General features: G+C 42.5%; 1 protein-coding gene across 1 annotated transcript in view; it reads right to left on the bottom strand.

Moving 5' to 3' along the window:
• Nucleotides 1-8536, bottom strand: part of LOC311109878 (uncharacterized protein) — a 75724-nt gene extending 67188 nt beyond the window's left edge. Inside the window, exons 1-3 of the mRNA XM_084152892.1 lie at nucleotides 8391-8536; nucleotides 571-858; nucleotides 158-424 (exon numbers count right to left, since the gene is read on the bottom strand). Of these exons, the coding sequence (XP_084009018.1) occupies nucleotides 158-424; nucleotides 571-858; nucleotides 8391-8457 (622 nt within the window). The 5' untranslated portion in view covers nucleotides 8458-8536. The remainder of the gene's footprint in view (nucleotides 1-157; nucleotides 425-570; nucleotides 859-8390) is intronic.
• Between the last annotated feature and the right edge of the window lie 4141 nt (nucleotides 8537-12677).

Raw genomic sequence — 12677 nt, 5'->3', positions numbered from 1 at the left:
TATATGTCCTCTCAAGCAATTTGCTGTTGAACTCCACAGTATAAACCCCACTGTCTGTTTTCAACATAGCGCAGCATTCAAAATGTCCTACAACACTAGCAGTGTTACTGACATATCAATACATAAGACTGTAGCATACTTATGAGTGTTCACTCACTTGGGTCAAACACCTCTCCAACTGGCTCACTGGCTTCCCCACTAACAGAGTTATTCAGCTTGCAGATGTACTTGTAACTGTTGGTTGATTTGCCAGTGTCGCTTTTAGAGACAACCCTCTGTTTATCTAAGACCTCCCACGTCCCCTCTCCCACTTTCCAGCTGTAGGTGATGGGTTCAGCATCAGTGGTGTCGCCTTCACAGGTCAGAGTGCAGATGGTTTTGTTGGTGTTACAGGAAGAAGTGATTGTGGGTTTAGGGACTGCCTCTGTAAATAGAGGAAAGAAACAGGAATAATTTGGGGAAATGCTTGTGAGGTACTGCATAACCTGCTGTTTCTACACGACCACACATACACACACACATATGTATGCACACACACACACACACACACACACACACAGAAACACTTACTGATAACAGACAGTGTATATGTCTTGTCAAGCTGTTTGTCGTTGAACTCCACAGAATAAATTCCACTGTCTGTTTTCGTCAATCCACTGATTCTCAGCTCTCCAGTAGTCAGGTTCAGGGATGTGCGCTCTTTGAAGGCAGCATAGATTTCCAGACCACCAAAATCCTTGTCCCACTCTACCACCTTGTTCTTCCCATGCTTCCATAGGATGATTGTGATGGGGCCAGGCACTGTGGACTTGTCTGGCTTCAACACGAGCTCACCTCCCACTTTATGATAAAGATCATCTGGAAAAGCAGACATTTCATACATGTAAGATAGTATCAATGTATCCAGGGTAACACATTATGGTTAGGGTATAAATATGTAGTCCTAACCCTATTGACATTGAACTGACATTATTATGAACTTTTACTTTTTATGTTTATATTTTTTGTCTACACCTTCGGATGGGGCCACAGTGTCTCCGGACCGCTCCTGTCTCAGCCTCCAGTATTTATGCTGCAGTAGTTTATGTGTCGGGGGGCTGGGGTTAGTTGGTTATACCTGGAGTACTTCTCCTGTCTTATCCAGTGTCCTGTGTGAATTTAAGTATGCTCTCTCTAATTCTCTCGTTCTCTCTTTCTCTCTGAGAACCTGAGCCCTAGGACCATACGTCAGGACTACCGGGCATGATGACACCCTGCTGCCCCCAGTCCGCCTGGCCTTGCTGCTATTCCAGTTTCAACTGTTCTGCCTGCGGCTACGAAACCCCTACCTGTCCCATACCTGCTGTTTTCAACTCTAAATGATCGGCTATGAAAAGCCAACTGAGAGACCTGAGCCCTAGGACCATACGTCGGGACTACCGGCCGTGGTGACTCCTTGCTATCCCCAGTCCGCCTGGCCTTGCTGCTATTCCAGTTTAAACTGTTCTGCCTGCGGTTATGGAACCCCTACCTGTCCCAGACCTGCTGTTTTAAACTCTAATGATCGGCTATGAAAAGCCAACTGAGATTTATTCCTGATTATTATTTGACCATGCTTGTCACTTATGAACATTTTTGAACATCTTGGCATGGTTCTGTTATAATCTCCACCCGGCACAGCCAGAAGAGGACTGGCCACCCCTCATAGCCTGGTTCCTCTCTAGGTTTCTTCCTAGGTTTTGCCTTTCTAGGGAGTTTTTCCTAGCCACCGTGCTTCTACACCTGCATTACTAGCTGTTTGGGGTTTTAGGCTGGGTTTCTGTACAGCACTTCGAGATATTAGCTGATGTAAGAAGGGCTATATAAAATAAAATTGATTGATTGATTGATGTCTAGAATTCTGCTTGCTGGGAGTATCTGGTCTATGTAGTCTGCCCACTTTGATAGTATTTCCCTCCTCACCACCACCACTGGAGCGGAAATGTATCTACGCTACACCATAGATGAAAGTCTTTGTCTACACCCTGCCTCTGAGGCTGTCCACTTTTATATCACCAGCTAGGTTTCCATCCAATTTGCGACAGATTTTCATGCAAATATTCAAAAATCTGAATAAAACACATTTTCCCAGTAGAGAGATTTTTTCCATCAAACTGACTTTTTGTGGATAAAAGGCTGTGCATGATGACATAGTCCACATAGAAATAACTTGTGTCGTTAAATTCCTGAATGTACCGAATGAAAAATACAATTAGTATTTTAAGTTTCCATCGCATTTTACACTCTACTGATGGTTTATCTTCTTCTTCAATGAGTTTTAACGGCGGTTGGCATCCAGTAAATGTTGCATTACCGCCACCAACTAGACTGGAGTACAACTCCCTTATACTTTGTTTGAAAAAATAAAGAAATAAAGAAATACCCTACCATCTAACACTACACTCACAAACAAATAACTCCACTATTTCAATCTATTTAGTACTAACTCAGGCCAACAACCTGAAAGCATAGAACACCACCACTTAACACCCTGTAACTCTTCTGATGTCAAGTCTCGCACACCCAAATACCTCTCCGCAGCTGCCAACACAACCCAAATGTTCTGTGACTTACGTTCCATCCCTTCAGTACAGTTAATAACCATTGCTATAAATGCTAAAAATCCAATCTTACTGAAACATATATCACTTGTTGGTTTATCCCTCTGTACTGGTACAGATCACTACTCACACCACTCCTCTCACTATCCCTCCCCCTTGACCCATCTTCCTCTACTTTCTTCACTGCCTCAGCATATGACAACTTCTGCACTACTCTAACCCTGGAAACCTCAACCTGCCTCTCTCGCATGGGACATTTCTGATCCCCAGCCACATGGGCAACCCTACAATTAACACATACCACTACTTTCCCCAATGCTACACATTCCTTTGTCTCATGCCCTTCTGCACACTTCTCATACCTAGGAACCTCCCTCCTACATTCTGCTGCCACATGCCCATAAGCTTGACACCTGTATCAACGTAATGTATTCGGCACAAAAGCTTGTACAGGATAACTTATATATCCTAACATCACTTTGTCGGGCAAAGACTCAACATCAAAACTCAAAAGAACAGACAATGACTCTGTTTCACCACTCATGCCACCCTGTCTGCGTTGCACCAAACGACGAGCATCACAAACACCGGGAATCTTCCCCTTCAGTTGGTCAGCTTGTACATTTACTGCTAACGAGGTAATCACTTCTTTCAATGGCGCCCTTTTCTTGAGCGCAAAACAATTCACATCTCTTGCACCCATTCGTTTAATGCGGAGTGCCTGCTTCCTCTGACCAGCAGAAACACAAATAATTATCACAAGACCACTTCTGGTTACCCTCACTGATTCCACAGCACATAACTCTGTTTTCACCCACCCTGAAACCACAAATGGATCAGCCAAAAGGCAAGGGTCCACTTTTTCCAAAATGTTCACTCCTACTGTCACAGACTCATCTTTATCCTGACCCTCGGGCTCCGAGAACTTCACCACACCTACCACTTCCGATACTTCGCCCTCATTCACTTCCATTTCTCCTACTGTCTTCAACTCACTCCTATACTTTCTACCATTCCCCTTTAACAAACCATCTCCCTTCTATTCACCATTTTTAACCGACTCCAGCTCACCCTCTTCCTCCTCCCTCTCTCTCTTAGACCTCCTCTGCCTCTCTTTTTCCCTCCATTCCTCCTCCGTATTCCAAGTATAAATCTCCTTATGATAATACTGCACTTCTCTTGACATACATCTTGTTCTTGCCTTGTAAAGGAACGCCATTTAACCGGCTGTCACAATCTCCATTCAATCAGCACGAACCCTCCTTGATGGTTTGTCATAAACACGGTTGCGTTATATAGCTAAATGTTTGCCCACTCTGGTCTTCGCACATACACTCCAGCCAAAACCTGTGGGGGTAAACTATCTACATTATGACATCATTATGGATAACAGCGATATTATTTGTATTTGTCAAACGGCAGCAAAGCATCGATCATCATGTCACCAGAATAAGACCCTCAATATTTATTTGAAAGTAGCATTAAGCTCATCACCTTGCACTTTCACCACCCTGTGAAGTTCATCATAACTTATTTCATCTGTAGCCTAATGAACTGCAGTCGTAGTGGGAGGACCACACAACATGTCATCGCGTGACTCCATGTTTACTTCGATATGATGGTTATTATATCAATATTTGTGCATAAAAGCATTTCCACCACCATTTCTCGCATAATAAATGTTACAAACACAAAAAGATCCCACCTTGTCTATAGTATTTTGTTTTGTCGACATTTGGAAAGTTTACCCCAAACAAATTATGTTTCCATCAGGCCTGTCATTATATACTTCACTGCATAAAAAGGTTAGATGGAAACTTGGTTAGGAGCTAGGTTTCCAGCCAATTGGCGACAGATTTTCAAGTGAATATTCTAAAATCCACATTAAGAAAATGTGCGCATTTTCCAACCAGTGGTGAGTTTCCACCCAACAGACTTGTTGCGGATAAAAATCAGTGCGTCATGACATAGTGCACACAAAATGTATTTTTTCGCTTCAGTTTTCATATACCAAATAAAAATCTCAAGTTCAATGTGTTCCATCACATTTTAAAATCTACTGATAGTTTTGTCACAAAACCTGTTGCATTGAATAGCAAAATGCATACTCTGGTCTTGGCACTTGCGCTCAAGCCAACAGCTCGCAGCTACAGTGAGGATAAGATATCTACATTATGAGATTATCATGGATAAGAGCGAGAATATTTGTATTTATCAAATGGCAGTCAAGCATCGATCATCATGTCACCAGAATAAGACCTTCTATATTTATTGGACAGGAGCATCAAGATCACAGTGCACTTCACCACCCTGTGAAGTTCACCATAACTTATTTCATCTGTACCCTAATAAACTGCATGGTTTCCTGACGAGTCATAGTGAGACCCATACCATATCATCGTGTGACTATAAGTTTACTTCGATATGATGGCTATTATATCAATATTTGCGCATAAAGCAGGGTCGGCGTTATGCACTACCGAACCTCCTTGCCTATCCAAATAAAATATGGAACTATTGATCATTTATTTGACCGAGATGCGTGCCGACAGAAAGACGCATCAATCTCAGATAAAGCATCCGAGCGAGCAAAGCAGCGCCCCTCTGTCTCCGTAAGTGTAGACCATGTGTCTAATGCTGTCTGGACAAAAGGAGTATGGCATGTCATACTATTTCTGGCCAGACAGAATCAGATACATGGGCTACATTTAGTAAACAGAGGGGCGCTGTTTCGCACTCTCGCAAAAATCTGTCCTGAAATAAACCCAATGCGTTTCTATGGGCATAATATGCAGACCTTGTCTCCTGCATTCCCGACTTTGGGACAACGACTCACATTATTAGGGCGGAGAACTGAGCATCTCGTCATTATAATATGCCATTTAGCAGACACTTTTATCCAAAGCGACTTACAGTCATGTGTGCATACATTTTTTTTTCTATTTTTGTGTATGGGTGGTCCTGGGGATCGAACCCACTACCTTGGCGTTACAAGCGCCGTGGTCGACCAGCTGAGCTACAGAGGACCATATATATACAGATCTCTGGTTTCAGGCACTTGCGAATTAGAAAGGAAAATGTGGATTGTTCCAAATCACAAATCGATGCCTATTTGGGAAGCCTGCAATTTGGGCAGCACATGTGGCAATATGCCTAGCTGATTATTGAGTTGCGGCTGTCAGTGAAATACATCTTCTAAAATGTGTGAAGATAATGTGTCTTCAGAATAATTTACACTGAAACAAAATATGAACGCAACATGTAAAGTGTTGGTCATATGTTTCATGAGCTGACATAACAAATCCCAGAAATGTTCCATATGCACAAAAAGCTTATTTCTCTCAAATGATGTGCACAAATTTGTTTACATCCCTGATAGTGAGCATTTCTCCTTTGCCAATATAATCCATCTACCTGACAGGTGTGGCATATCAAGAAGCTGATTAAACAGCACTATCATTACATAGGTGCACCTTGTGCTGGAGTCAATAAAAGGCCACTTTAAAATGTGCAGTTTTGTCACACAACACAATGCCACAGATGTCTCAAGTTTTGAGGGAGCGTGCAATTGGCATGCTGACTGCAGGAACGTCCACGAGAGCTGTTGCTAGATATTTTAATGTTAATTTCTCTACCATAAGCTGTCGCCAACATTGTTTTAGAGAATTTGGCAGTACGTCCAACTGGCCTCACAACCACAGACCATGTATAACCACGCCAGCCCAGGACCGCCACATCCGGCTTCTTCACCTACAGGATCGTCTGAAGGGGAGTGCTGAGTAGTATTTCTGTCTGTAATAAAGCCCTTTTGTTGGGAAAAACTCATTCTGATTGGCTGGGCCTGGATCCCCAGTGGGTGGGCCTGGCTGCCCAGTCATGTGAAATCCATCTATTAAGGCCTAATTCATTTATTTCAATTGACTTATTTCCTTATATGAACTGTAACTCAGTAAAATCTTTGAAATTGTTGCATGTTGCGTTTATATTTTTTTCAGTATGAAATGTTGAGACAAGAAGAAGGGGAGGGGTGTGTGCTGAAGATATGGGTGTCTTTCTCCAGAATGCATGCACTCAGCTCTCCAGAATGTGCTTGGCAATCTCCAGACAATTCTTGCACATTCATTGTTACATTGTGTGAATTATTTGCCCTTTGATTGTTTATTTTTATCAATTCCTCATTACACATGTAACTAGTAGGTCTAGTAAATGTACCGTTTATCCACGTTATTTGGTTACATTCATTACTGTTAACGCATGAATAACAGTCATTTACCGTTCTCATTCTCGGAGTGGAAACGGTGTTTGCTAAGTTCACAACCTGCTACACTTGTGAGAAACACGTTTTGGTTTATTTCATAACCATAATTTAGGAGTTTTGTCAAATGTTTCATTGTATTTTGTTTGGAGCGCTCCTTGTGAGCATGTGTGTGGTTTCCTGTCCTGATAATGTAGCAGCCAATGGATCAATGTGTCCATATGGCAAAGGCTGGTGCTCTTGCATTTAGTTGAATTTTAACTTTTAGATTTGTATCATTTAATTGAGATTTTTATCATTTACCACGTGGCAATACTTTTGAGAAACACAAACGTTATTATTGAAATGAAACCATTGCATCAAAATGTGCAAATAAAAAATTATAACAACTGGCACGCAGATAGGTTGAAATGGTAGGATACATTGAAAGCTTCTCCAAACTTGAAACTCTCGAGCTGCCTATGGTCTTTATTATAACACCAATGCAAAAGCGTGCACACAGGAGGTCCCATTGGAAAAAAAAACGGGCCCGCCTATTAACATCAAATGCCCAACCAACTGATTCGTTCTGGCGCCATACTCTTTCGGTCCAGACAGCATCAGATACATGGATACTTGGGCGGCAGGTAGCTTAGTGGGTAAGAGCGTTGTGCCAGTAACCGAAAGGTCACTGGTTCTAATCCCCGAGCCGACTATGTGCAAAATCTGTCGATGTGCCCTTAAGCAAGGCACTTAACCCTAATTGCTCATGTAAGTCGCTCTGGATAAGAGCGTCTGCTAAATGACTAAAATGTTAAATGTAAAATGTCGACGCATACAGAGGGGCACTGTTTCGCTCGCTCGGAAGCTTTATCTGAGATTAATGCGTCTTTCTGTTGGCATGAGTTTAGGTCAAATAAATGTTCAATATTTCAATATTTTATTTGGATGGGCAAGGAGGTACCGTAGGGCGGGCCAGGCCCCATAACACCGGCCCTGCCATGATCATGCAGACCCTTCTGTAGGTTTGAGCCTTGGTTAGGCCAGGACTCAATATCCGATAACTTCTTGAAGTGAGATCTGGCCAAGATAAAGATAAAGCAAAGTAGTGCAATAAAAACAACACAGAGTTACATATGGGGTAAAAAAAACATAAAGTCAGAAATACAACAGAAAATATATATACAGTGTGTGCATAGCTGAACTGAATAAGAAGGGCGCGGTCCTTATTTCTAATCGAAACCCACATAGACGTCGTTTAAAACCATTCTGACTTTCCATGTTGAAAATCAATAGGAAGAGCGTGTTTAGGATATTGTCCATCCATAATGTCATTACAAGTTGTTGTTTTTCAGTGATGTGAATCCCACTCGGCGGGTGCGCTTCTAACTTGAAGTTGCAGCGCATAGTGTTTATAAAGGACATTATCTTACATACACCTATTGTTCATGATAATCAAATATTATGACGTGATGTTGTAGGATAGGATCTACATTTAGCACACAATAGCAAAGTGGCCTAACAAATAGTAGGTAGGCCAAACACTTAAGTTCGGCCTACCAGTCGTTTCAACTTACCTCCAGAGACCACCGTTCGTACAAGACAAAGCCAGAAGCACAATCTGATGGGCGTTAGTTCGGGCATATAGTTAATTTGTTTAGATAATAAATACAATTAAGTTCAAATGAGATTTGCTAAATCCCTGTGTGGCTCATCGCCTAACTTACTTATGATCTTTAGATTTCCTGAAGCTGTGAAAGTGAAAGTAAAAAGTGGTTTAGTTCCTCCCTCTGCATCGTGGAAAATAAAATAACGTTCCATTTGACTTGTAAATAATGTTTAATAGCTGCAATACAATCACACTGTATACCAACACATGGCATTATGTTTATATGCTATATTAACTTTATTTTTCAAATCTAACCACTTCTGGAATATTCCTTGATGTAGTCGTGCCCATACCTGGTCTTTGGTGCCTCCCTGTGTGTATAATTGGCTACAATGCACCAAATTACATATAGAATTTAGAATTGATAGGATCTCTGTGCTATAATGTAACAAAAGTTGACAATACTGTAATATTCAAAGGTAAATTAATAACTATAGTTCATTTACTTGTCCTCCTGTCCACCGAGTCTGAGGGATTTTAATTCACCAGCCTAGCCATTCACCTGTAGGTCTATGTGGCATGCACACAAAAACATTCACACAATAAATATTTTCCTCAAAACATATAATAAATGTTTACCATCTTGTTGTATGGATCAACATTTCATTATAATTCACATCATTCAAAGTTGAAAAATTATAGTAGGCTAAACATGACAGCACATCACATACAGGATAACAATATGATACTTAATAGGCTAACCCAAAAGAGATAGAAAAGAGATATGAGTTTACTGAAGATAAATAAACCTTCCCTCTACAGAATCTAAATATTTGTCAAACAGACTATATACACTACATTAGCAAAAGTATGTGGACACCTGCTTGTCGAACATCTCATTCCTAAATCATGGGCATTAATATGGAATTGGTCCCCCCTTTGCTGCTACAACAGCCTCCACTCTTCTGGGAAGGCTTTCACTAGATGTTGGAACATTGCTGCGGGGACTTTGCTGCGGCGCCACATGAGCGTTAGTCAGGTCGGGCACTGATGTTGGGCGATTAGGCCTGGCTTGCTGTCAGCGTTCCAATTCATCCCAAAGGTGTTCGATGGGGTTGAGGTCAGGGCTCTGTGCAGGCTAGTCAAGTTCTTCCACACCGATCTCGACAAACCATTTCTGTATGGACCTCACTTTGTGCAAGGGGGCATTGCCATGCTGAAACAGGAAAGGGCCTTCCCCAAACTGTTGCCACAAAGTTGGAAGCACAGAATCCTCTAGAATGTCATTGTATGCTGTAGCGTTAAGATTTCCCTTCACTGGAACTAAGGGGCCTAGCCTGAACCATGAAAAACAACCCTAGACCATTATTCCTCCTCCACCAAACTTTACAGTTGACACTATGCGTTGGGCAGGTAACGTTCTCCTGGCGTCCGCCAAACCCAGATTTGTCCGTCGGACTGCCAGATGGAGAAGCGTGATTCATCACTCCGGAGAACGCATTTCCACTGCTCCAGAGTCCAATGGTGGAGAGCTTTACACCACTCCAGCCGACGCTTGGCATTGCGCATGCTGATCTGAGAATTGTGTGGCTAAGAAGCTCCTGACGAACAGTTATTGTGCTGACATTGCTTCCAAAGGCAGTTTGGAACTCTGTAGTGAGTGTTGCAACCGAGGACAGATTATTTTTATGCGCTACGTGCCTCAGCACTCAGCGGTCCTGTTCTGTGAGCTTGTGTGGCCTACCACTTCATGGCTGAGCCGTTGTTGCTCCTAGACATTTCCACTTCACAATAACAGCACTTACAGTTGCCCAGGGCAGCTCAAGCCGGAGAGAAATTTGACAAACTGACTTGTTGGAAAGGTATCTGAGCTACTCTATATGGCTGTACATGCTGTATCTGAGCTGGTGTCTACTGGTCAAGAGGATTTACCTATACTTCTCTGTACTCCTGAGTGGTGCAGTGGTCTAAGGCACTGCATCGCAGTGCTAACTGTGCCACTAGAGATCCTGGTTCGAATCCAGGCTCTGTCGCAGCAGGCCGCGACCGGGAGACTCATGGGCGGCGCACAATTGGTCCAGGTTAGGGGAGGGAATGGCCGGCAGGGATGTAGCTCAGTTGATAGAGCATGGCGTTTGCAACGCCAGGGTTGTGTGTTTGATTCCCATGGGGGGCCAGTATAAATAAAAAAATGTATGTATTCACTAACTGTAAGTCGCTCTGGATAAGAGCGTCTGCTACTCTATATGGCTGTACATGCTGTATCTGAGCTCATGTCTATTGGTCCAGAGGGTGCACGTGAACTGTATTTTACTGGAGTAGATAGTGTACCTACATGCTGTGGCTCTGATACCAGCTGACAATCATGGACTGCTTCTATCAGGAGTGTCTGTACTGTCTGACACTGAGCTAGTGGGTCTCCTCAGACCTGATAGGCCAGGTGTTACTGCTCCTCTGTGTTTCCACTAGGCTTCCTTGTTCTACACCCATCTGATAGCAATGAGAGTGTCTTATAGATCAGGGGTTCCCAAACGTTTTCACTCGGGACCCCCTTGCACCACGTGCGCACCACTGTTCACACCCCTCTTGTAGGTGGAGAGAATTTTGCAGGTTTAAAGCTTATTTCCTGAAATTCTAAACATTTTGTCATGGTGTGCAAATAAACATTTGCAGTTTTAAAGCATATTTCTTGCAATTCTATATATTTTGCCATGTCTAATGTGTATTCATGTGACATTTAAGTGAGTAAAGAATTACAACAGTATCTATGAGCTAAAAAAAAACAAATAGAAAAACGTTAGTTGACATGGGCTAGTTGATCTGGACATTTATAAATAGCTCTCTAAGGTATGCAATGACTAACATGACAAGAGGAACCGATGATGCACCACCCAATTTCGAAATGGCACCTTGTGCATTCTACTATTACAACTTTCAAGAGTACCTTTGTTGATGTCACCCATATCTGCTTGTTCTATCTATCTTGTTTAGCTGTGGCCTTTCAGTCATTGCTGTTGTAGGTTCGTGTCATCTCACTGACTGGATTTCTGGCCTTACAGGTGTAGCTGTCTGTATGACTCTGACTCTGTAGCTCAGCTGGTAGAGCACGGCGCTTGTAACGCCAAGGTAGTGGGTTCGATCCACGGGACCACCCATACACAAAACATTTTGTTTTATGCACGCATGACTGTAAGTCGCTTTGGATAAAAGCGTCTGCTAAATGGCATATTATTATATTATTATGTTGTAGTGCTATCTAGTCTGCTCCACATCTCCCCCTGGTGGTCAGGCCAATCGCAGCGGTACACCACAAGCAGACCCTTAGCACTGCAGCGAAGTGTTGCCATGGTACCGCTCAAATCACAGGTGATGTCAGGTTGTGATACTAGGTCTGTTGATGGAAATGGAGGAGTATGTCACATAGCAGAGGACACATGGTGGTGCACACACACTCTCTCTTACTCTCTCTTTATTTCTCTTGCTCTTTCTCTTCTTTACAATCTGTTTGTGTTCTCTGTTTCTCACTCTCTTTTAATTTATATTTTAAAACAGGTTTTGTTGGAGTTACAGGAAGAAGTGATTGTGGGTTTAGGGACTGCCTCTATAAATCCAGGAGAGAGAGACAAAGACAAGCAGGAAGAAAAGCTTGTGAGGCACTGAATAATCTGCTATTTAATATAGAGGCACACACACACACAGCAATACTGCAAGAACTGGAACAAACATGCACACACACACATACTGTAAACACACACGCGCGCGCTTGCTGATAAGATAGTGTATATGTCTTGTCAAGCAGCATGCTGTTGAACTCCACAGAATAAACTCCATTGTGTGTTTTCGTCAAGCTGGTGATTCTCAGCTCTCCAGTAGTCTGGTCCAGGGTTGTGCAGCTTTCAAAGACACTATAGGTGTACAGCCCAAAATCCTTGTCCAACTCTGCCGCCTTGTTCAAGCCATTCTTCCATAGGATGCATGTGATGGGGTCAGTTATAGTGGACTTGTCCGGCGTCAACACAAGATACTCTCCCACTTTTCTGTAGAGCTGTTCATTTGGAAAACCAGACATCATACGTGAAAGTGAACTAGTTACTTGTGTCCAGGTTAGAGGTTAACACTCTAAATGGGCCTACATTGCCCTATTGACATTGAACGTGATATACATTATCTACAGTAACCATAATAACAGTTAATGTCAGTTTTAAATGATGTGTCATGTAGTTCCTATGTGGACATTGTGTTATGCTTGGTTTAT

This window comes from Coregonus lavaretus, assembly GCF_964263955.1.
Source record: "Coregonus lavaretus genome assembly, chromosome: 35".
Lineage (NCBI taxonomy): Eukaryota > Metazoa > Chordata > Actinopteri > Salmoniformes > Salmonidae > Coregonus > Coregonus lavaretus.
Note: the sequence above shows the minus strand (reverse complement) of the source record. Positions and strands in the feature narration are given on the sequence as shown.